The 22,373-nt window shown below is 37.4% G+C and overlaps 2 protein-coding genes across 2 annotated transcripts; both read right to left on the bottom strand.

Annotated features, from left to right (window-relative positions):
• Window positions 1-58: 58 nt before the first annotated feature.
• ddi2 (DNA-damage inducible protein 2) lies at window positions 59-8,120 on the bottom strand. Its single transcript, XM_039689364.2, has 9 exons — window positions 7,740-8,120; window positions 7,025-7,151; window positions 6,640-6,939; window positions 6,432-6,558; window positions 6,196-6,323; window positions 5,193-5,321; window positions 4,987-5,090; window positions 4,363-4,555; window positions 59-2,735 (listed from the first exon to the last, which is right to left on the bottom strand). Exons 1-9 carry the CDS (start codon window positions 7,875-7,877, stop codon window positions 1,189-1,191), a joined length of 2,793 nt encoding a protein of 930 aa, XP_039545298.1. The 5' UTR covers window positions 7,878-8,120; the 3' UTR covers window positions 59-1,188.
• A 911-nt stretch (window positions 8,121-9,031) lies between these two features.
• On the bottom strand, window positions 9,032-20,872 carry prkcda (protein kinase C, delta a). The gene is made up of 18 exons (XM_039689374.2): window positions 20,625-20,872; window positions 16,408-16,539; window positions 15,633-15,832; window positions 15,479-15,545; window positions 13,746-13,905; window positions 13,633-13,664; window positions 13,332-13,417; window positions 13,125-13,254; window positions 12,673-12,773; window positions 12,479-12,575; window positions 12,268-12,398; window positions 11,872-12,045; window positions 10,972-11,063; window positions 10,799-10,861; window positions 10,545-10,683; window positions 10,268-10,456; window positions 10,050-10,178; window positions 9,032-9,961 (listed from the first exon to the last, which is right to left on the bottom strand). The coding sequence occupies exons 2-18, from the start codon at window positions 16,514-16,516 to the stop codon at window positions 9,803-9,805; spliced, it is 2,058 nt and encodes a 685-aa protein (XP_039545308.1). The 5' UTR covers window positions 16,517-16,539; window positions 20,625-20,872; the 3' UTR covers window positions 9,032-9,802.
• Window positions 20,873-22,373: the final 1,501 nt, after the last annotated feature.

Genomic DNA, 22,373 nt, shown 5'->3' with positions numbered 1-22,373 from the left:
TCTGTCAAATAATTATTGCACTCAAATCATACAAAAAAACACAACTTCACACTTGAAATATAAGAATCACTTTTTCCTTTTATTTGGTTTTTAAACTGTATACAAGATGAAACTGAGTTTCTGAAATAGAATGAACACAATTGATATATGACCCAGAGATTACAAAAATAACAAGAGGGTAGACATGACAAAAGATCATAGACAGCTGGAGAGGGCACATCAGGACTTTACACTAAAATCTGTTTAGACAAGGGACAACAAATAAGAGAATAAAACAGACATCCCAACAAAATGTAGTGGTTGCTGCCCTGACGGCATATTGGGGTGGGGGGGGGGGGGGTTACTCTTCCTGTAGAACACTTTGTCAGCACCAACTTTGTCCTGTCAATTTCATTTTAATGGAAAATACAATATAAAACAAAACCACAACATCATGAATTTCATCAAAAGAAATACTACCGATAATAGACTGACAATATTCTTCAAGGATGGACTATGAACACAAAAGGTTATGGTATTTAAATCTACAATATAATTTCAAAAGGCAACCTATAGAAAACATGTCAAGTTATACAGGATTGGCAACTATCAAATAAAATGGTTATTAAAGAGAAAACCTCAGCTTGAACATTATCAGCAATTCAAATTGGGAAAAGGACTGAAATTGGTGCTTTGCTGTTTACCATCTGTTCTGATCATATTAAAACAAAATAAATTTAGTAAGATGCTCCAGAAGATTCTGTGTAATGTCAGTAAACATCAGGCACATAAATCAATTTTGACATCTAAAACCATGCAGGTGTTGAAAGATAGGAAACAGGTCTATTTCTGCCACATTCATTTCATTACAGATCCCCACCACATTATGTAAACTATTCATATTCCTGTAAATTGTCTGACAGTTTATCAAATTTATTCAAACCAAACCAATAAAATCAACAATCTGTTACGAACTATTGAGGCAACATGCAAAACTTTAAAAAGACTGCACAGACTTTATCGTTCTGTTGAAAGTGAAATATGGCCAGCTTCTCGCATATCTGTTTTTAAACATTATGTATGCTGGCAAAGTAAAGAGCCAGAATAAGACCATCAAGTACAAGACAATGAGGACTGCTAAAGGAAAACCACAGGATGAAAAAGGCTCATATGTTGACTGACGGCATCCCTACAAAGTTGATTTAGAGTCTAAGTGGGCACAGTGATCTTTCTTGCAAGCAGCACCAATAAGGCAAGCTCCACGCTTCCTTGAGCCTGTTCCAGTGCCTCAGCGGCTTCACGAGCGGAGAACCCTGATGCCTGGATCCTCTGAATGTGCTCTAATGGAAACTGTCCAATCGAGGCCTGTGGTGCAATTTGGTTGGAGTCTCCAAGAAAAAGAGGATCCGCCTCAGTCGCTTGAGTTTGTAGGGATGGCCCTTGACTGGAACTGGTTGATATGCCAGCTGCAACAGAAAGGGGGCGCTGCTGAGACAGGTCAGCTGATGTGTCAATGCCTGAGGGGTTTTCGTCCACAATGTCCTGCACTTGCTGGCCCTCAGGGAGCTCAAGATCTCCCTGGGAAGAATCAGTCACCAGCCCAGAACCTTCCTCAATAACAAGGGCACAATTTCTTTCAGCTGCATAAGGGTGCTGAATCGTTTGTTCCACTATGGGATCTACCAGAGTAGACGCTTGGTTCTCTGTGTGCCTTGGATTGCCCGGTTCATCTAGAGTATCCCTCGCTGATTGAGAAGTAAATTCAGCTTTGGCAACACTTTCCTCCTTGTCCTTTGTTGTGGCAGTATTAGAGGATATGTCAATAGTTGGGTTCAGAGTGGCTTGGTTTCTTGCAGCATGATCCTGGTCCACTTCATCAACACATTGTCTTGACGTTGTAGCATTAGGGTCAGAAAGAGGATTCATTCCAGAAACTGTTGGCCAGCTGCTGGACATCAGAAGATTATGGAGCTCCTTAAGAGCTTGAGCCAATGAAGGGATGTTATCCAACTCCGGCTGGTCTCTTTCACAGGGTATTACACTCTTTTCAGTGTCTGAATTGACAGAAGTAGTGGCTGGTTCAGCAGGACAGGGTTCAAGGCTCAAATCTGGAACAGGCATGCACTGTGGTTGGGCCCCTGAAACATCTTCAATCACGCTACCTTGGTCTCTCTGGAACTGATCAGGAAAGTCATGGCCAGTTTCTGGTTTTGCATTGGAAGAAACATCCATGTCCATTTCCTGATCCAGTGTTAGAGTCTGAGAGCCTGGGCTAAAAGGAATAAAGGGAGATTCTGCTGCTACAGTCCCAGAGAAAGTGATATTCTTCCCCAAAACCGTGTCCATCGCACTGCCGGAATCTCCTGAAATGATGTCGCCAGTCACTTTATTGTCCTCGGGCACAGTACTAGAGAATGGTTCCTGAGAGGGAAGAGTTCTTGGGAGGGGAGCATCTGCATCCGTATCCGTCTGTAAGCAAGATGATGTTGAATCGGCCAGTCCTTGGGACTGAGATCTGAAGGTGTCATCAGAGGGATCTGGAGAGGGTTCACCAACTTTTAATGGCTGAAGTGGAGAGGATTCAATCGATGTGGGAATTTCAATTTGGGACGCTCCCTGGTTTATAGAGGCTGGGGCAGATTTGGAACGATCTAGGGTGAGACTGTGGGGATGACTTGAGGTTGACGATGTTGTGGGTTGCTTGAGAGGTTTAAATGGCAGGGATTGTGGTGAGGTAGTATTTCCATCTTCAATATCTGAGAGAGAAACAGTAACCGATGAACTTGTAAGTCTATATACAGTATAGTTGATATAAAACCAAGCAAATTCAGCAAACACTGCAAACCATGCAAAACAGTTAGCATCATAGAAAGGAAAAGTTTAACTTATTTCAAGAAATTACTCACAAAATGAAGGCCGTTCCAAAGCGTACCAATGTATATATTGTGTCTAATATTTACTGGGTCAAATATTGTATTAGGCTAATTCAATATTCCCTTTGTGACTGTAGTACCTGGTAGGTAGAGCCCTCTCCAGCTGTCTGTCCACATGACATCAGTTCTGTCCTGCTCATAGTTAGGGCACACAAACACCACACATTTCATGCAATAAGAGGCAAACAATTAGCAAAAACACATCCAGAGAAAAGGAGAGAAAAGAGGCATGCTCTTATCAATCACATAAGCTACACAAGGTGGTGTTCAACTCACATTATTCAAGGGTAATCTGTAAACATGAACTTCATCAACATGAACATGAATTACAGTGTTTGCTAGTATAAGAAGCACATTTTTTATCCTATATAGTGACATTCTTCATGTTAAAACTGAAGAATACATTCTGAAGAGCCAATGTCCTAACATAAAGTCATGTTTCCTCAGTATTCCTCAATATTGTTAAATATTACAACAATTAAAAAAACTAAACATGATCCTTAAGAAATCATTCTAATTTGCTGATTTGATGATAAAGAAACATTTTTATTATCATCATCAATATTAAAAACAGTTGTGCTATTTTTGTGGTAGTTTTGTGAACTTTTTTCAGAATTCTTAGATGCATAGAAAGTTCAACAGAGCAGCTTGAAATTCTCCCTTTCGATTAATTGCCCTTGCAAAATCAAAAACTATTGATTTCTTAAAAAAAAAAAAAGAACACCACCTTGTGAACTGGGTGAGTGGTTCTGTACTGCAACCAAGATAAATAAACTGCAAAAAAATTTTTTGTAAAATTCTTCTGATTCCTAAACAAGGAAATTACTTTTAATTCAACAATAAACCCCCGATAACTATTCATTCCTTGTGTTAAAATCGAATGCTGCCTTAGTGTGTAATTGGAATTAAATACAGAGATTAGACAGGTTTCCTAGTAAAAAATTGGACTCAAGTCATATTTACCACTGGGATACCAAAGTTCCAGAGCTGGGCAGGTCATAAACTTTAAACAAGGGGTGGGGAGAACAATTTCTGCTGTGACAGGTAATCTTTTTTAGTTTTTTACACAACAACTAAATAGTCTTATCTTGTTGTTAACATAGTGCATATTACATATATGAATACTCATTTGAAGCTTATTGTGTCTTATACACGGCGAGAAATTTTTGAAACAAGATAGCGCGGTGAATGTTTATATGTTTGTCAATGAATGGGACGCTGAATAGTATTTTGGCTTTGATAAGATTTTCCAAATAAACAGGTAAAAATAAACCTGACGTCCTCCATGATTCCCGTTCTTTCCGACAACAAAGCGGTTGAATGCGTCAAGCTCGTAATCACGACTTGAGAAGTACGGCATTTCTGATAGCACATTAAGGCAGCATAAATCTAGCTTTTATTCCAACCTATTAGCCATGCAATCTCTTGGTCTACATATCATGCATCTCACCGCTGTCCTGTACAGATCTTTGTATTGCCTCTGCCAGTTCTTGATCTGCAATCTCCTCAGGCCGGGTATCCTCTCGTCCCTCTGGTCCATATGCCAGCCGGGCACACTCGGGCAACTCTGCCTCAGGTAGAAAACGTGTCTCTGTACCCGTCGTCCCAATCAGGAGAACATTTTTCTTCAGATCTATGGAGCACTGGATGGGAGAAAATCAAGTTATAAGAAATAGAATGGCGCTAAGTAGAAGAGGACAGGCATTACAAGCTCAAGTAATGAAAACAAATACTTCTTCTGGTGATCTACTCTAAAACAGAACTTAACATAAAATTATATTTAATATTAATATTATGATTTATATACTATTATAGAAAAAAAAAATAGCTAACAAGCTATTCAGGCTATATTTGTAAGATTAAGTGAGATATAAAATATTTTCCTGAGTACACAGCCTGACAATAGCATGCAGACAAAGTAACCTCATTTGCTAAACTCTATGCGTCTATGGAATATGGGAAAATCCTCATGTTAGTTTCAATCCATTAAAGCAACATTAATGGCAAGTTAAACAAATTCCATTACTGGAAATAGATCACTTTATTGGCTATGAATCAAAGTTCCCTAGCAGACCTGGTGTCTCTTCAGCATGTCAAGGCCTAGCAGCATATCCATGGGCTGATCTTCCAAAATAGAGAAAGAGCAAGGCAGGAAATCTCCTTCGATCTGCACCTGGGCTGGGTGTAAAATACATATTTTATATATTATAATAAGTATAATAAGAAGAAAGTGTTGGAGGATATGCATATTAAAGGAGCAGGTCTAAATAAATGCCATACTTAAATGAACTCGGCCAATAATTTTTTGAGTGCCAACCCCTTTGGCAATGCCTGCCCAGCGTCTGTCCACTAGACGCATGATATTACATCGCTCTGCACATGCTTGGCTCATAATCGTCATCTGAGCTCCTAAAGAAGGATTAGAAAACATTAGTACATAATGTATAACGGATAAATCTCAAGTGTTAAAAGGATTCCCCAAACAAGTATATGAATGAAGCTCATCACTGAATATAGGATCCCAAAGAACGATTTAGATAAGATAATGTTAAGGAAGACATTACTTTAAAGCTGCAGTCCATAGCTTTTTTTTGGGTTAAAAATTATCCAAAATACATATTTGAGAAAATACATAACCAGCCGGTGTTCAAAACTACGTTTGCCTTAACTCGATTTAAAGCGGTAAGCTTTTAATGTTTTTAAGTTCAGTGGTACTGGTGGATTTCTGCAGGAAATTCGAGCATGTCTTTGCGTCATTACGTCACATCTGTACACATAAAGCCTTTTCTCACAGCACTTGATATAATTAAACTTATCAGTTTGACAGCGGATCCAGAAAGGTTGAAACGACAATCACCAGAGAAAACAAGAGATTTAGTCACGCAATGCAGTGATAAGCAATTTTTAGATTTAATCAGCGTGGCTTATTGCAATGTCAGAACAAAAGTGGATTTTAATTACTAGTTCAGATGACATTTCTCGGTCAAAATGATTATGTTGGTCATACTTCCAAAAATAATAATCTGTGATTCTAAATGCCAGTATCCACACCGGCACAGTGACTGACAGCCTCACACTCTCCTCAAACATTGTGTTCATCCGCGCTGTGCCGTGTCGCTGTGCACTCACGTGATGTTAATAATTTCGTGAATGACTGCAATTGCAAATTTCAAACAGGGATGGCGACAAAGAGGAAAAACTGCAGACTGCAACTTTAAGCAAAATATAACAATGCATTCAACAATATCCTATTGAGAAGATATATTAAAATACGATTGACTACCTGAGTCAACAAATGCCTTTACTGGGTGTCCATTGACTTTGCAGTTGATGTACAGCATGACCACCTGGCCAAAACTCTCAGGTGCTTCTTCCATTGCAATTGTCATATTCTCCTCAATGTTGTGCTGTCTGGAAATGTAAAATAATGTCATGCATTCTTTTATTTAATTTTTTTATGATCCATGTGCCATAGACCATGTTTTTGCTGTGCATATAATCTCACCCCTTATTTGTTACCTGATTTCTTCCTCAATCCTGGCCTGAGCATCCAAGTCAAAAGGATCTGCAGTCAGCAGTTTGATTCTCTCCTGCTCTCTCCGCGCTCGGTCCTGTTGCTGCTCCAATAGCACCTTGGTGAAGCGCTCTGAAAAAGGGAAGAACACTTATTCTGTCACTGGGAATAAAACATTCAATCATCCATTTAGGTCCCATCATCTTTATTTACCAAGGTCTCCACTCAGTAGAGCCTCAGCAAGTGGAGGGTTTCGCTCCTTCAGCAACGAAAGCTCATGTGGATTTGCCAGCAACATGTCACGTAGCAAGGCGGGGTTGTCCAATCCCTGGGGAGAAAGGGCTGAGCCAGAAACTGAGCCAGAGCCAGAGCCTGATCCTGCGCCTGATCCTGGAGTGGTGGCTTGGGGCGGCCGTGATTGGGTGGCACTGGGGCGCTGGGGATGGTGCTGTCTGTTTTGGCCTGAGGACGTCCCAGGAACAGCAATGGAACTGAAATCGATGCGAGGCAGACCTAAGACATTAAGATTAATTATGAGTAATGCCATGACAAGCTCACATAAAGCCATTAAAAAGCAGATCTAGTTATGCTAGTTTACCTGGAACTGAGGGTTGTTGTCCTAATAACCTCTCTGCTTGTCTTAACACTAGCACATCTCCATCCTTCAGCCCATAGTTCCCTAGGGCTCGGGTGGGATCTTGTAACGGTTGCTCTGCGTATGAGATCTAGAGAGCAAAGGTTGCGTAATTTTATCCAATATGTTAAAACACAGCACATCCTCTTTTTGTCAAAAAAAATCTATTAAATCACTGTACATTTCAAAATAATTCTTAAAAATGCCAACCTCACAGAAATAAATTACTTAGTTTTTAAAGTTTTTTAACAAACGGGTTAGCTACAGTTTCAGTTCATGCACCATTTAATGGGAGCAAGTTACAAGCAAAGTTTCCCTTTCACTTTTCAAATCGAAAGATTTATCTGCTACCCCATGTTACCCAACACAACACACCCATGTCAAATAAAGACTCGTCCGTGTTATGTGTTTTAACAGCACAGAAGTCTGGTTCCCTGACAGGATTAATCTTCACCGACCAAAATACGTTTCCTTGAAATAGTTAAGTTAAGCTTTGCTAGATATTCGTCATTAGCGCCACTATGGTCTGTTAATCTTTCCAGATTTTTTTTTTTTTTCTGGATGTGTTGACATAGGCTCAGTATGCTATTAATAGCATGGACCTGGCACTAATTTGTTTAGTCAGGTCGCTTAGCATAGTAGCTAACTAACTGTTGCAACACTTTTGGAAGATGTTTACCTGAATCTCTCCGGCTGGTATTCCCGATTCAAGTTCGCAAAGAGCCAAAAAATCCCTGAGTTCAAGCTCCGGGGACACTTCCAGAGCGAAAGTGGTTTCCGAGCGGTCTCTCGGTGCACAAAACACGGTGAGCAGCATTGCGCACGGGGTCAGACCCGGTTACTGCTTCTCTCTCGCTGTCAGAAACTGCCGTTATTTCTGGGTTTTGCTACAGAAAACGTGACGACGTCTGTCCTGTTAAAACGTTGTGTAAAATCTAGTTTTGAAAAAGTTAAGCATATGGAGAAACATCTGAACAAGCCAACACAATTCGCTCATAAAGAATTCGTTCACTTCCTTTTCACACAGCTCTCTAGCCACTGCCGTAAACCGATTACGTGTGTCGTAGCTAGCTTACTGAGACAGGAAGTCAGAAACAACAAAGAATGTATGTTGTCTTCTCTGTCTATGGTTCTTCTGTAATCTTTGGAAACAACTACAACTGTCTATGGAAACGACACACATCAAAACAATGCAATTTGATATGATAAATTAATAGAATATTTGAATGAATGAATAAATTTAATTCAATTTATTAAATTAAATAAACTAATACCATTAATTAAAGCGAATAACCCGAATATAAATAAAGTAAATTAATAAAATAATTAAAATACATGTTTAAGTAATTAAATTGTAGTGTATACAGATTCTACTAGTTTGTCCAATGTGTCTTCAGACTTTTATATCACCGTTACATGCATGCATACTTTTTTATTTCGAGATCCGATTAAGCAACTGTACTAATAACACACAAAGTACATAAAATACATTAATATCCCTACAAAATATTCTAGTAAGTGTACCACAAACCCTGTACTGTAGAGGGCGCTACGGCATAACTCAATTGGATAGTTTTCATAGCAGTTTTAATTAATATGTGAAAATTCAATTAACAGTTTTTATAATTATGAGGAATGAATGACTGTCAAATATAAAGGTAAGGGTACTTTGAGGATAAAACTGTGACACTGACGTATTGACACTATTGCCCTCACAAATAGGCTAGTGTTCAAGAGAAAAAAGCTTTTAAAAACAAAAGAAACTCGTTTCTAGATCACTAGAAAAGGAAATTTGACCACGTGAGCCTCTCTGTGAAAAAGATCATAAACGTTTTTCCACTAATTTTTTCACAAAAATGATTATACCTGTATGATTTATTTTGTTATGGTTTTTTTTAGAACATTAGGCTACTATAAAGGTGATACAAAAAAGTAAACATACCTATAAATATAAATCACAATCCAAGGAAGTTTATTCACCATTAAAATGTTTATTAGACCATGTTAAGTGTCTCACAAGACAGAATCATGTACTGAATTTGATCATGTGGTCTCTTAATGAGTGGATCTTATAAAAACAGCTTAAATGCAACAATATACACACTAAAATACACAAACGGACGACACTATTAGAGCTAAGATAGCTATGTTTCTGTACCAGATATACAAATGTCCTCATTAAAACACAATATATTAATTTAACACTTACAAAGCACATATTCAACATGTTCTGGTCAATCCTTTGTGCAAACAATTAATACACACACATTCACCGAACAGACACAGATCATTCCAGAAATTTACAAGGTAATCATGAATATAGCATGCACATATTGATTTAAACAATACTTGTATATAATCTCTGACCTATTTTGTTTTTGTACACTTCTTTAAATTGCTCTTCTCCCTAACAGAACACACTCCCTGCATTCAACTGTCAACTTTGTACTAACCCAGTTAGTACTAACCTAAGTTATTTTTAGACATCCTAAGTTTGTAAGGACACGGTTAAAATTGCATTTAGATTGGGAATGAGATTGAAATGTATATTAGTTTATAAAAGGCTCCATTCGAAGCTCACTGACAACCTGTCTTGTCTTACAAGATTAGAGTTAAGATATTTTAAAGGAAGAGTTGGGAGAGTGCTCATGGTTGGTTTGGTTAGAGCAATAAACTGGCTCAATACTATGATCACATGAACATAACAGATTTTTTTTTCTTTTTGACCACATTATAAATGGGTCACTTTTGTAAAAGATGCTCCATTTTTGGATTAATGAATGAGAAGCCAGCAAAAGCGTTCTGGTCCATGGAATCGATCAGGCCTTTCTCGCAGTGTGAGAGACGAGGTTTCTCACTCAAAAACTCTCGGTCGAAGTTACTGCAGTCATTTGGAGATTTCTGCAATTAGACAAAACCAGAAAAAAAAAAATCAGCAAATACAGAAAGACAAAAAAGAAGACAAACAGATATGGGAGGGAAAACATACCACTTTTGGTTTGAAGGGGGGCTCAACTTCTTTATTTTCTAGAGCAGGCCAGTTGACAGTCTTGAAAAATTGGTGGCCTCGTATATTACCCACAATCCCTAAACGGCGTGACGGGTCGCGGTCAAACAGCTGTGTGCAGGCGTAAAAAAAAAAAGATAAAGTGTAATTGCAGAAATTTGATTTGTGCTGTTTTTAATTGAGTATGTGTGCATGCATACCCTTTCTAGCATCTCTCTAGTATCCACTGTGATCCAGCGGGGATAATGAGGTGTGTCCATTCGGATCGATTCAAACAGCTCGTCCTCGTCGTCACCGTGAAATGGAGATTGACCAATCAACATTTCATACACGAGCACGCCAAATGACCACCAGTCTACCGAGAATGAGTACTGCTGACCCAGCAGAATCTGTGATTTACCACACACAAACACATGAAGTCAGGACCAGGACATTGTTGTTCTGAGAGTGAACCAGCATCAAAAGTGCATTTTATACCTCAGGAGCGATATAATCTGGAGTTCCACAAAAGGTTGTGGCCCGATTGTCCCCAAACACGTTTTCCTTACACATTCCAAAATCAGCAATTTTTATGTGACCGTCTCCATCCAACATCACATTATCCAGCTTGAGATCCCTGACAAAAGGTAAAAAATGATCACTGAAACCAGTCCTATGAATTGTTTCTGAGGTGAAATGGGGAAGTAATGTGTAATTAATACATCAACACAGTGGTGTAATTTTGTCTGTACCTGTAAATAATGCCTTTGGAATGGAGAAACTGCAGGCCACACACTATTTCAGCTGCATAGAACCTGGTAAGAGACATCAGATCAATACAATAGCATGCTCACTAAATCAAGCTCACCAATATTTTACATTATAGAAACTATTGTTATTTTGCACGCATATACACATGACATACGTGGTTCTGTACAGATCAAATCGCCCCTTTTCCTGTATATGAAACATCAGGTCTCCTCCATTCAGATACTCCATCACAAAGAATAAGTGCTCCTGTTAGAGATAAACAAATACAAATAAAATATTTATAGCTAGCAAATAATAATTTGTGCATGACATTTTATATTAACTTATTGTTTGGTACTATCACTTTAAGATTTAGACACCCTGCAGACCTAGAGTAATTGTGGTTAGGTTTATAAATTGAAATTGGGTGATGTCCTTAAATTTAGTTTTATGCGGTATAGATGGCTTTTACAGCCACTTACTTAGGAAATCTGATAAAACGATAATTGGTCAGTCCTTGTTTATTGAGTTTAAGACCAATGTGTAGTTGTATTTAACTTTGAAACAACATCCATGTTGTCTTAATGTAAAGATTTTAGCTGCCTGACTATAAATAAAATCTATAGACCATTTTGCAAGATGTAAACAAAACTGGTCCAGAAGCACTTCCTGTTTCAGTTTTTTAACACTAAATAAAAGCTGGGATAAAATACAACCAACAGAACATGTAAAACTGAATCAAAAAGTTAAACAAACATCTTTAAGATTTTTTCTTTACATGTGAAATAAAGAAAACGGTTACAAACTGAAACAGGAAGTGTTTCTGGACCAGTGTTGTTTACATCTTGCAAAATGGTCTATAGGAAAGGGAGGCATCCAAATAATAATAACGTCTAGTCAAAATGCCCTTATTTTAATGAGAAAATTGAATTTAAAATGAAAAATTCATTGGAATTTATTTTTTAAATTTTAATGTACTAAATGTGACAGGCATAATTGCATACATTTCAAGTCTTTGTGTAACTAATTTGTGATTGGGTTTTTTTTTTTGTCGGTAAATGTTTCTTTGGTGTACCTTGGTCTGAAAAGTGGAGTAGAGGTGGGTAAGAAACGGATTGTCCCAGGCGAGAGCCAGCACTCGTTTTTCTACCATGGTGCACTCCACGTCATCATCCATCAACACCACATCCTTCTTCAGTGCTTTCACCGCAAACCATTCACCAGAGCCCTTTAGCTCAGCCAAAAGCACCTGATAACAGAAAGATGATGAACATGGGTTTGTGTGAGGAACCTTGAGCATGACTGTATGTAGCAGCAAACTAAAACTTAGAAAAGGCAAAAGGCTAAGTCAGGGAGCTTCCCACATAATCCCGTGCCCCTCCACCACAACAACATAACATAAGCAAAACGCATTACCTTCATGTCTTCTACACTGTATGAATGTGTGTGGGAAAGAGAAATTTTATGTTACCTTGCCAAAGCTTCCCTTGCCCAGGACTTTATGGAAAATGAAATGCTCAGCAGTGATACGTGTTTGGTGGGTGAATCGAGAGGGGGGGCGAGGACTCAAACCCTCCCATAGACGACCATAAGGAGCCCCATCTGCAACATAGCTTTTCTGATAAACTGAAATCATCCTTTTTATTGTTATAATGACCACCATTTAAATCAAGCACTCTCACCATTAACATCAGATCCTGGACTTTTGTTAAAATCCTGGTAAACAGCAACATCCTGTGAGTTGCTCTGCGAGTTGCTTTCAGGTCGCTTGGTGGATTTCTACACAAATATACACAACTTTATTTCAGTACTTTAATGCTGTTAATTTAATATTGAGGGCCTCATAACAAGGGCATGTGCAAAAATTGATATATACAACTGAGACTTGAGTAAGAGCCTCTGCCAGTAGTTTCTGGTTGATGCCACACAAATTAGCCACTTTAGTCTGGCACTTATGATGGACATTCATGGAACAATCTGAAAAAGAAGAGACAATTGCAAACATATAATCAGAGTCCAAAATGAAGACTAGCCAAACACCAAATAACAAAAATAAGTACATAGAGTTTACAGTTTACATAGAGTTTCAGACCATTGAGCTAGTAACTATTTTTAGGTGTTTCTAAAAATATATTTATATATTAAAATGGTTTAAACCACAAAATAAAACACCAAAATGTGTTGCAAGTTAAATCAAAAAGGGAATTAATTATATTCATTTTCATAGTTTTATGTTGATAAAAATTGGCAGTAAATCAGCAGGTTTGGCAAACAGTTAATGTAGGGGGCCTTATAATAATACATATACTGTTCACATGGTATACTCACCCTCACATTTGAGGCCCTGTTTGACAAGACCCCACAGCAGACTGCCGCAATGGTCACAAAAGGTGGGACTCATGTAGTTGTTGTTCTTAAAGCGATGTGGCATGTCAATCTTAAAACGCTCCTTCTGAAACTGTAGACACAAACTTTAAATAATCCTATCACAATAAAATAAAAAGAAATAAATAAATAACGCAATACAGCACATACCATGGTGTCTCGACTATTGGTTGCAGTGCCTGTGCACCTTCCAATAATTTTATCAATACACTTCTTGTGAATGGCAGCATTGCATTCTGGTGGAGAAAAACATTATTTTTTAGGTGGGCTCAGGAACTAAGACAAGTTTTCCGAGTGTTCACACAGTATTCCTTAATTCTGGCTAATACAATAACATTTTGAGCAAAGGGAAGCAATCCAATCAAGTATTTCCCCTTTTACGATACAATCTTACTAAAGCAAGTCTGTATGTGAGCAAGTATTTAGGATAATGGGGGAAAAATATACTCACGTCTGCACTTGTAACCTTGCTTGTTGAGACCCCTGGGAGTAAAAGACAAAATTATAAGTATGTCTGAATTAAATAAACTTCTAATGTCTTTTAACTGAACATTCAGGACTGACCAAACGAAATCTCTACAGACAGAGCAGAAGGTGGGCTGTCTGAAGAAGGTGGCGATGAACTCATGGTTTTTGATGAAGTGAATCTTAGCCTGTTTAATAGCTCCACGACGACGAGTGAGAGTTGGTGCCTCGTCCTCTGTCACTACTGACTGATGACTCTCTGAGAGTGAAAGAGAAAACAAAACAAAACAGGATAGAAGCAGAATAAAACTGAAGACATGAAACTTTTTAACAGGAACTTTTTAACAGTAAATGGATGAGATTGTTATGTCCTCCTGAAAGCAATTAATTATAATTTTAATTAATATATATTAAATATTATGCTTTTTTATTCTACTTTTAAAATTCCTTCATTTTTTTCCATTCAGTTTTGGAATGGAACATTCAGAAAAAAGTTTAAATTGTAATAATATTTCACAAGATTACAGCCTTTAACTAAATATATATTTAAAAAATGGGTAAGTATAAGAGACTTTCTATCAAAAACATTTAAAAAATGTATTACAGGCCACAAACTTTCAAACAGTAGTGCACATAATTTTGTGCATCCCTACACATCATATCAAACAACTTGAAAATCTACAGTGGCACACTTTGTATTCTAAAACACAATATAAGAGGACCAATGGACAGAATGTTTGAAGAAGACAGAGGAATGCAGGGAAGATCTGTTGTGACATGTTCAGCAGATACATTCCACTGGACAGAACTTTAAAAGAAGGCCAAATGGATTCACACACACACACACGATCAGATAGGCATGACCCCTCCCAACGCCAATGGCAATAGGTTAGATTCAAGCAGGGCTGTGTTTAAGTCCAATTTTTTGTCCCCTTCCCTCGCTAATTTCTATCCATCTTGTTCACTCGGATATACATCACTGCTTACGCAGCGCGAGTGCCCACTACTGGAGAAACCCTTGAAATATATTTAAATAGAACACCCTAAGCCCTTGATCACTTTGAATCTGCTATGGAGCCGTTTTATTTTTTTTTTTACATTTTTTTCCTTATGAATAATACACTAATAATTAAAAAATTAAATTTGACTATATATATTAAATATAAAATATTTAAAAAATACACAAACGGAAATTACGGAAAAAAATTAAACTAGAGCCGTGTTTTAAAGTCATCTTAAGGTAGCTACAAGTATTAAATGTGGTTAAATGTCTAAATTACTCCCATATCAAACAATAGAGTTGTGTGGGGTGGGGGTAAATTAAGCATGACCTGCTGTGACGTCACAATCGTGTTGCATTGTGGTCTATGGATCTGCCTGAAGTACATGTAGAGTAGAACCGCTCCCTCAGTCAAAATCAAGGGGTCGAGGGTCTGTCCAAATATACTTCCTTGCCCACTTGAATGGCGGAGGGGATTCCCCCGAGGGGAAGTGCATAGGGAAGTTTGCAAATGTGTGTCTAAAAGTGGACTTAAACATAGCCCAGGGCTTTAAATGGAAAAAAAAAATACACTGAGAAGGAGTTCAAGGGTGGCACTGAGGTGAAAAGCCCCGTCTCAATACTGCCCCATAACTCAGGGTCACGGTGGATGTATTAAACTGCTTGAGCATAATAAGAATAGCTTGCTTTAAATCTAGCCATTTTCATAAAAAGAGCATTTCTATGAGAGCACCAATCCAGTCTCAAGTTAATGATTCTTTATGTTCTTATTTGAAAATGCAATTCATATTGTATTTAGTTTGAGAAGAGAGATTGAGTGCTTATGCCTTACCTGTATCTAAATCATCCAAAAAGAACTGTGCAGACATCATAACTTTCCCCGAAGGCTGCAAATCAACCTGAAAATGAAGCGAGACTTTATAACATTACCTGAGAAAATGCAAATATTGACACTACATTGACAATGCATAGACATAACCACATACCCAAAATTCTGCACGTCCGTTTGCCTTCTTGCATCTTTCTGCCAACACGGACACACCCACAGTAACATCTGCCAAAGGTTCTTCTGCAGTTCTCATGAGTAGTATTTGTATCACACGTCCCTCATAAATATGTGCATCAAAATTGGATCGCCAAGCAGGATACATGGTGGGCTTCTTCTGGATCAATGTTTTTCCTCGTTCTTAAAAGGAAAAGGGGATATTTTTGTGATCCAGCATAAACCATTGGAAAAATGTTTGGAATTAAATACTAGTATACTTCACAGTAAAGTTAAAATATTTTTAAAAAGTATGTGTGAAGCAGTACGCAAAAGGCAGCAATAAAATTATTAAAAAATAAAATAAAATTTCCATTCATACTGTAGTATGACCATTACATTGCATTGTTAAATTAAAGAAAGTAGCTTCTTTTTTTTCTTTTTTTTTAAATAAGTGCAAAATATTTTCTAGCTAGTTTTGAAATTATAAATTATTATTAATGAAATTATATTCAAAATTGCTTTCAGTCACATGGAAATGTAGGTCAAGTCAGGGTTAATTGCATTTTGGGAAACATTATTTTGTGCTTCGTTCTAAACTACTCATTTGGCAGAGTGAAATACTAATTCAGTTCTATGCAGATGGAGGATTTACATGTTGTTCCATGTACACAGAGTATACTTCAAAAACAAAACAAGAAGCATGGCAATATGCCATTTCAAACATAGCAATGCACTTGAAATCCCCATTACACACACGCATGCACACATTTACTCACCAGTGCTGAGAGCTTCCTTCATTTTGACGGCACAGAATGGTGCCACAGCCATTGGCGGGAATGTGCCAAGATCATAGGCATTAAATGCTATTCTCAGGAAAGGGGCCATGGCAGCAACTCCTCAGCCACAGCCTAAAAAAAAGACAAAGACAACCAAAATTCTTATGATTTTAATAAAAATGAAATATATCAGCATTACTGCATATAGGAATACAGAAATCAAATCCAAAATATTACTTCATTATCTTCATTAGATCATTATGTTGTAATTATATTTAGTCATAAACAGGAGGCTATACATTGTTTTTGCTAGCACATGTCCCTGCAGAGGAAATTGTTTAGTCTCATTATTAGGGATCTTGGTGTTAATTACTCTGTTCAATCTATTGTTCTCTTAGTAGTTTCATAATACTTTGTTATGTTACTTAAGTTCTGTTATCAATTCGCATCAAAAATATTTAGTCGTCCACTCTCTTTCTGATCTTTAGCATTAATCGGGCCATTTTTTCTGCTGCCCCTTTAAGGCTTCTATGCAGGCATTCATCAGAAGGTGTTTTAGGAATAAATATGAAGTTTACTATATCAACATGTATTCTCTGAGAATCTGACATACTGTGTGTATCAAAGTCTATTTCAAAATGTTTCAATTTCATTTGATATGAAACATTGTGTGTTTTTGTCTGTGTGTAAAACTGTGGTTAACCTAAAAAGTCATTGGTCCAACAAATAGCTACTAACAAGTTTATGAGATCTGTATTTACTCAAGTGCTTTAAATCCAATCCAATAAATATGATTAAATAAACATATTTAATTGCAAATTATAGCTTTTTGCCAAGGCTTCTTTAGTTTAATTCTCATGCGGCAAGACCATGTAGAGAAAGGGCTCCTGGTAATCTATCTGTAACACGGTTATCCCTTATACTATTACATTATCTTGCTTTATTGTGCATCAAAACATTTGGAACATGACCCAGATGAGGTTTATAGGTTATGGTAATAACTGAGACTAAAATTGATTGGTTGTGTAATGTCAGGACTCCACCCACTTCTATCGAAAGCCAATGACATGAGTCAGGCTGTGACTGCAACATAGAAGCTTATAACAAACTTGCCGCTTGTTCACTGGACTTTAGACCGTATTACTACAGAGTGTGTAAGAATAAGAAAGACAGTGCTTTAGTTTAATTATGAAGCGTACGTGATGAAACATGTCAGAAACCAGCACAGAACGTTCAAACAAGTTGCAGCATCTCAATCTAAAAAAACTCAATCTGTGTGTGTGTGTTAGCGAATCAGTTGTGCGGAAGCCTGTGTCGATAACATAAGCTAGCAGCACAGTACAAAATCAATTCTGAAACAATCCGACACGTCAGTCTCTCCGATTCACACACACACACATTTTGAATACTGTTAATGCCTGATTCTTCAGCTAAAAAAAAAAAAATACTACAAGAGCCTGAGCAACAAGTCTGCTCAGTGTATGCATAAGTGTGTAAATGAAAGCGATATAGAGAGGGAGAGAGATAGTGAGGGTAGGATGATGGGTAGGCAAACGTGGTTAACAGGCTCCATGTGCTTTTTAGGGCCCGACCGATAAAGGATTTTGAAGGCTGATACCGATACAAATATTTTTGGGTTTTAAAATCCGATATTCTGATATATCGGCCGATATTTTTTTTATTAAATATTGTTGGATTTCACACACACGTGTAAAAGAAAAGCTAACTTTTCTGCACAAGATACGTTTGATACTTTTTCTCTATCTCAATGTTCACCCCTCGCAAGTACAGTATAACTTACATTTTACAATGCAGTGACTGTAACTAGAGATATGCGAGTTATAAATACAGTAATCATTACTTTATTTAGGCAGAAAAAGTTCATTGTGGTTTCCAAACTCATTAATGTTAACGTTAGCGGTCTTCCACTGATGATAGTGGCATTAGCTAGCTTTGTGGTTAGCTAGTCTATGATGAGCATAATTTAGCAATAGATAACATCATACTGCAAATTGTGAAACATACATTTTCAATATAACAGGCCAAGGAGAGATGATTGAAGCGTGTTTTGTCCGTTTTTATTTTATTTTTAAATATTCATTTATCGGCCATTATAACTGCCGATACCGATATTTTGGAAAATGCCTATTATCGGCCGATAATATCGACCGGCCGATATATCGGTCTGGCTCTAGTGCTTTTCTGAAAATAATTTACACATAACATAGTTAAAATGAGTATTTAGAGAGTGTTTGTACTCATAAACCTTATGACAAGCCATAACAGGAGCTGAAACTATTGTCAGGGTGTTAGAAGTGTGTTCGTGTGTACAAGGCTTTGTTAGGCATCCATCACCAGTACTAATTCAACAAACTACTAATCCTATAAGTAGGCCTATTAAACATAAAGGGATAGTCCACCCAGAAAAAAAATAATTTACTCACCCTCGTGTTGTTCCAAACATGCATGACTGTACAATATTTTTGCAGAACACTAAAGAAGATATTTTGAAGTATGTTGGTAGCAAAACAGTCAATTTCAATGAAACTGAAACTGCTTGGAAACTGTCTAAATGCCGCAAGTTGGATCTGGATCAAACTATAATTTGCACTACATTCTGTTCAAAATAAATAAAAAGAAACCTAGCATTGGGGATTTGTTGCTTTTTCCAGTTATACCGAACTGGTGTCGAACCATGAAACCAAAACCGAGGAAACATTACGTAAGAACTGTGTATATATAATACATATATATATATATGTGTGTGTGTGTGTGTGTGTGTGTGTGTGTGTGTATTTGACCCCCCCCCCCAACCCCCCAAAAAACCTCTCTGAGCCTCCCCTTCCCCTCCCGAAGGCCATTGTGTAATTCAACCCTGCCAGTAAACCACCCAGAACACCATAGTACCCATACTGAAATCAGAAGACCTTAGCAACCGCATAGCAGAAATCATGTTGCACATTAAGTAAAGCGTAATGAAACCTCTTCTTTCACAGAACATCTGATGAAAATATCAATGCATTACCAAAATCACTGTAACTAGTTAAAGTGCATGAAATACTGTACATAATCTAAGAATGTACTTCAAATAATCGTTCTTGCTGATTTCTGGAGTCTTTATGTTAATTTAGTTAATGTCGACAGGAGTAGCAGGTTTCATCACTTAGCCTATGTCCGGAGTCATACACACACACCATTTAATATACGGGACAGGAAGGAACTATCGACACCCATGAACAGAATGAAAGAGTAGTATGGTGTAAACTGTTCAACCACAGCAGGATGTGTGTGTCTCCACTGCGAACAGTTATCACGTCATCACATGCAAGTGTAGGGATACAGTAATATTAAAGGAAATATAGCAGAGTTAAAATCTGTCCACAAATCACACACAACAACTAAAACACCTTCCATTAACAGTAAAAAAACATTAACTAAAAACAGTAACAACCATTTCAAATCCCACTATGCCCCAACACACACACTTAGTCATCTCAACTAGAGCCACGCTCCATCTCTGTTTTGTATATTAGATCAATAATCATTGATATTTTGAAGAGGAGCGTGTCAGTGGCATTAGACCCTCAATGTCACCAATTGGGGGTATTTATGGACTATGAATAAGAGAAATGTGGCAATTCACTAATAATAAAATATGTTACTAAGTTTCTGCAACAAACTATCTAATGACAGAAGGCTAGTCTACATTGCAGGAGCGAACAGCATTTTAGGATATCAACAGCTCGTAGCCTAACTAGCCTGTAATATACAGTTAAAATGCTCTCTAGGTAGGTCACTAGGTTGAGACACAACCTTTATTGCCTTTTCAAATACGTAGAGTTGTTGTATAGCAACACAAAGTGCGGAAAAAAACGATTATGTCAAGGTCCAGTAGACAGCAGCACACAGTGTTGTGTGAAACTGCGGTTTGAACTGCGCCCTTTTCATTTCATTCTGATAGACCAAATATATGTTTAAAGTTTTTTGAGAAACATAATGCCATAAAAAACATTGAAGAGAGGGATTGAGATGTGATGTATATCTGCAAAACACACAGACTGCCTCTCGCGCGGCGCTCGAATCAGTTCAGCGCATCAGTCGGAAAAAAACAGCGAAGAAAATGAACCAAATACTCAAAAATGCAATATTACAAAAGTTCAGACACGACAAAGCAATATTCGGTCAAAAAACCCAAGAAGTGATGTGTAACTTCTTACCTTTCCTCTGGAAGAAACGGACTTTTCTGTAAGGCGCCTGCTTTCTTCGATGACAGAGTCGTTTCGTTTGAGGAAGTACAAATCGTGGAGTTCTGAGTAAAGTGGGGCGGAGTGACGTTGCACAGGTGCTCTCTTTCTTTACGCGATCCCTCTTCTGGCTCACGCGCTCTCTTAGATGCCTGTATAATAAACCATTGCACTGAACAGAGAGCACAGGTACGTTTGTAGAGTCTGTATCAGTACGGCCAGTGTGTTTGATTACAGTGACCTCTTTGCGAAGTGCTCATGCACTGGCGGTGTACCTTTAGATGACCCACTATAGATTGTATGCGTATGGCAAGCCATTTAAACATTTATTCTTTTCATTTATTTCTAGCAGGGCCGCCGCCCCCTAACCATCATTGACACTGAGGGGGACAATATTTGATTTTCTTGTTGTCGATGCTGTTCTTAAATTATGTACTACTCTCAGTGTTGTCAGGATGACTAGGCCTACAAGTTTTAAAAGTAATTTTTTTAGGATAGTCTGCTTCAGCTTTCTAACAGGCCTCGCCAATGTCAAAATGATTAAGATGTCCAGTCAAATAATGATAATATTTCCTGTTTACAAGATAATTACTATTAATAATTACTAATATTAGACAATAATATAAGACATATTAGACATTTTAAAATCCAAGCCAAGTTTATTTACATAGCACACTTCATACACAATTCAAAGTGCTTTACAGAAAAGGAATTAAAATAAGCATAAAACAATCATGCATGAGAAATTAAAAAAACAACAATCGTACTTTTAACATATTTTATCATATTTAATCATAAAATAAAAATATTTTATTGTTATAAACATAACAGTAAATTATAATTTTTTATTTATTCCCTTTAAATTCTTATTTTTTTTAAATTCCTTTAAAACTGCAGTCCGTAGCTTTTTTTTGGGGTTAAAAATGCTCCAAAATACATATTTGAGAAAATACATAATCAGCCAGTGTTCAAAACTATCTGCATGCCTTAGCTCGATTCAATGCGGTAAGCTTGTAATAATGTTTTTAATTCCAGTGGAACTGGTGGATTTCCGCGGGAGATTCGAGCATGTCTTTGCGTCATTACGTCATTGCAAACTGCTATTTAAAAAAATTAACTTAACTGCTTCAAAATTTGCATTTTGCTGTGGGTGTATGTAAACAGGTTTTATTTTTACATGTAAATCAATACTCCCATTATAAAACCTCTATAGGAAAATCTCGAAGGAACAATGACGAATTAGTCTTCTGGCTTCTGACGTCATATCTGCCTAAATAAAACTAAGTAGGCCCGGCAACATAAAAATAGATGCTAGTTGTTTAAATACATTTATAATAGCTTGCCACATACGCCGACATCATGTCCACAGACACAAGTGCAAAGAGAAGCAGTAATGCGTTGGCTGCTGATTTATAGATAGTTTACTCAGAGGCATTGAGATGAGGAACAGACCATGCATCTGGTTTCTATATGTGTCCATGGAATAATACTGAAAGTTAGGATAAATGTGGATATGAAGGACAAAATGTGAACATCTACATCCTTCTCTCTCTCTGTGTGTGTGTGTGTGTGCTTGTAGTCTTGTCCTGCTTTCCTCCTCTTGGTCTGCAGTGCTGTGGAGTGTATGTCCTAGATTTAAGTGTGTGGGTGAGAATTAAAAAAAGCCAAGAAACAACAGTATGTTGCAGAGCATTTGTGTGTATCTGGTGCAGAATTGGAGGT

The sequence above is a fragment of the Pimephales promelas genome, chromosome 8 (genome assembly GCF_988280905.1).
Source record: "Pimephales promelas chromosome 8, fPimPro1.hap1.1, whole genome shotgun sequence".
In the NCBI taxonomy this organism is placed as follows: Eukaryota; Metazoa; Chordata; class Actinopteri; order Cypriniformes; family Leuciscidae; genus Pimephales; species Pimephales promelas.
This window is presented reverse-complemented; position numbering and strand designations above follow the sequence as displayed.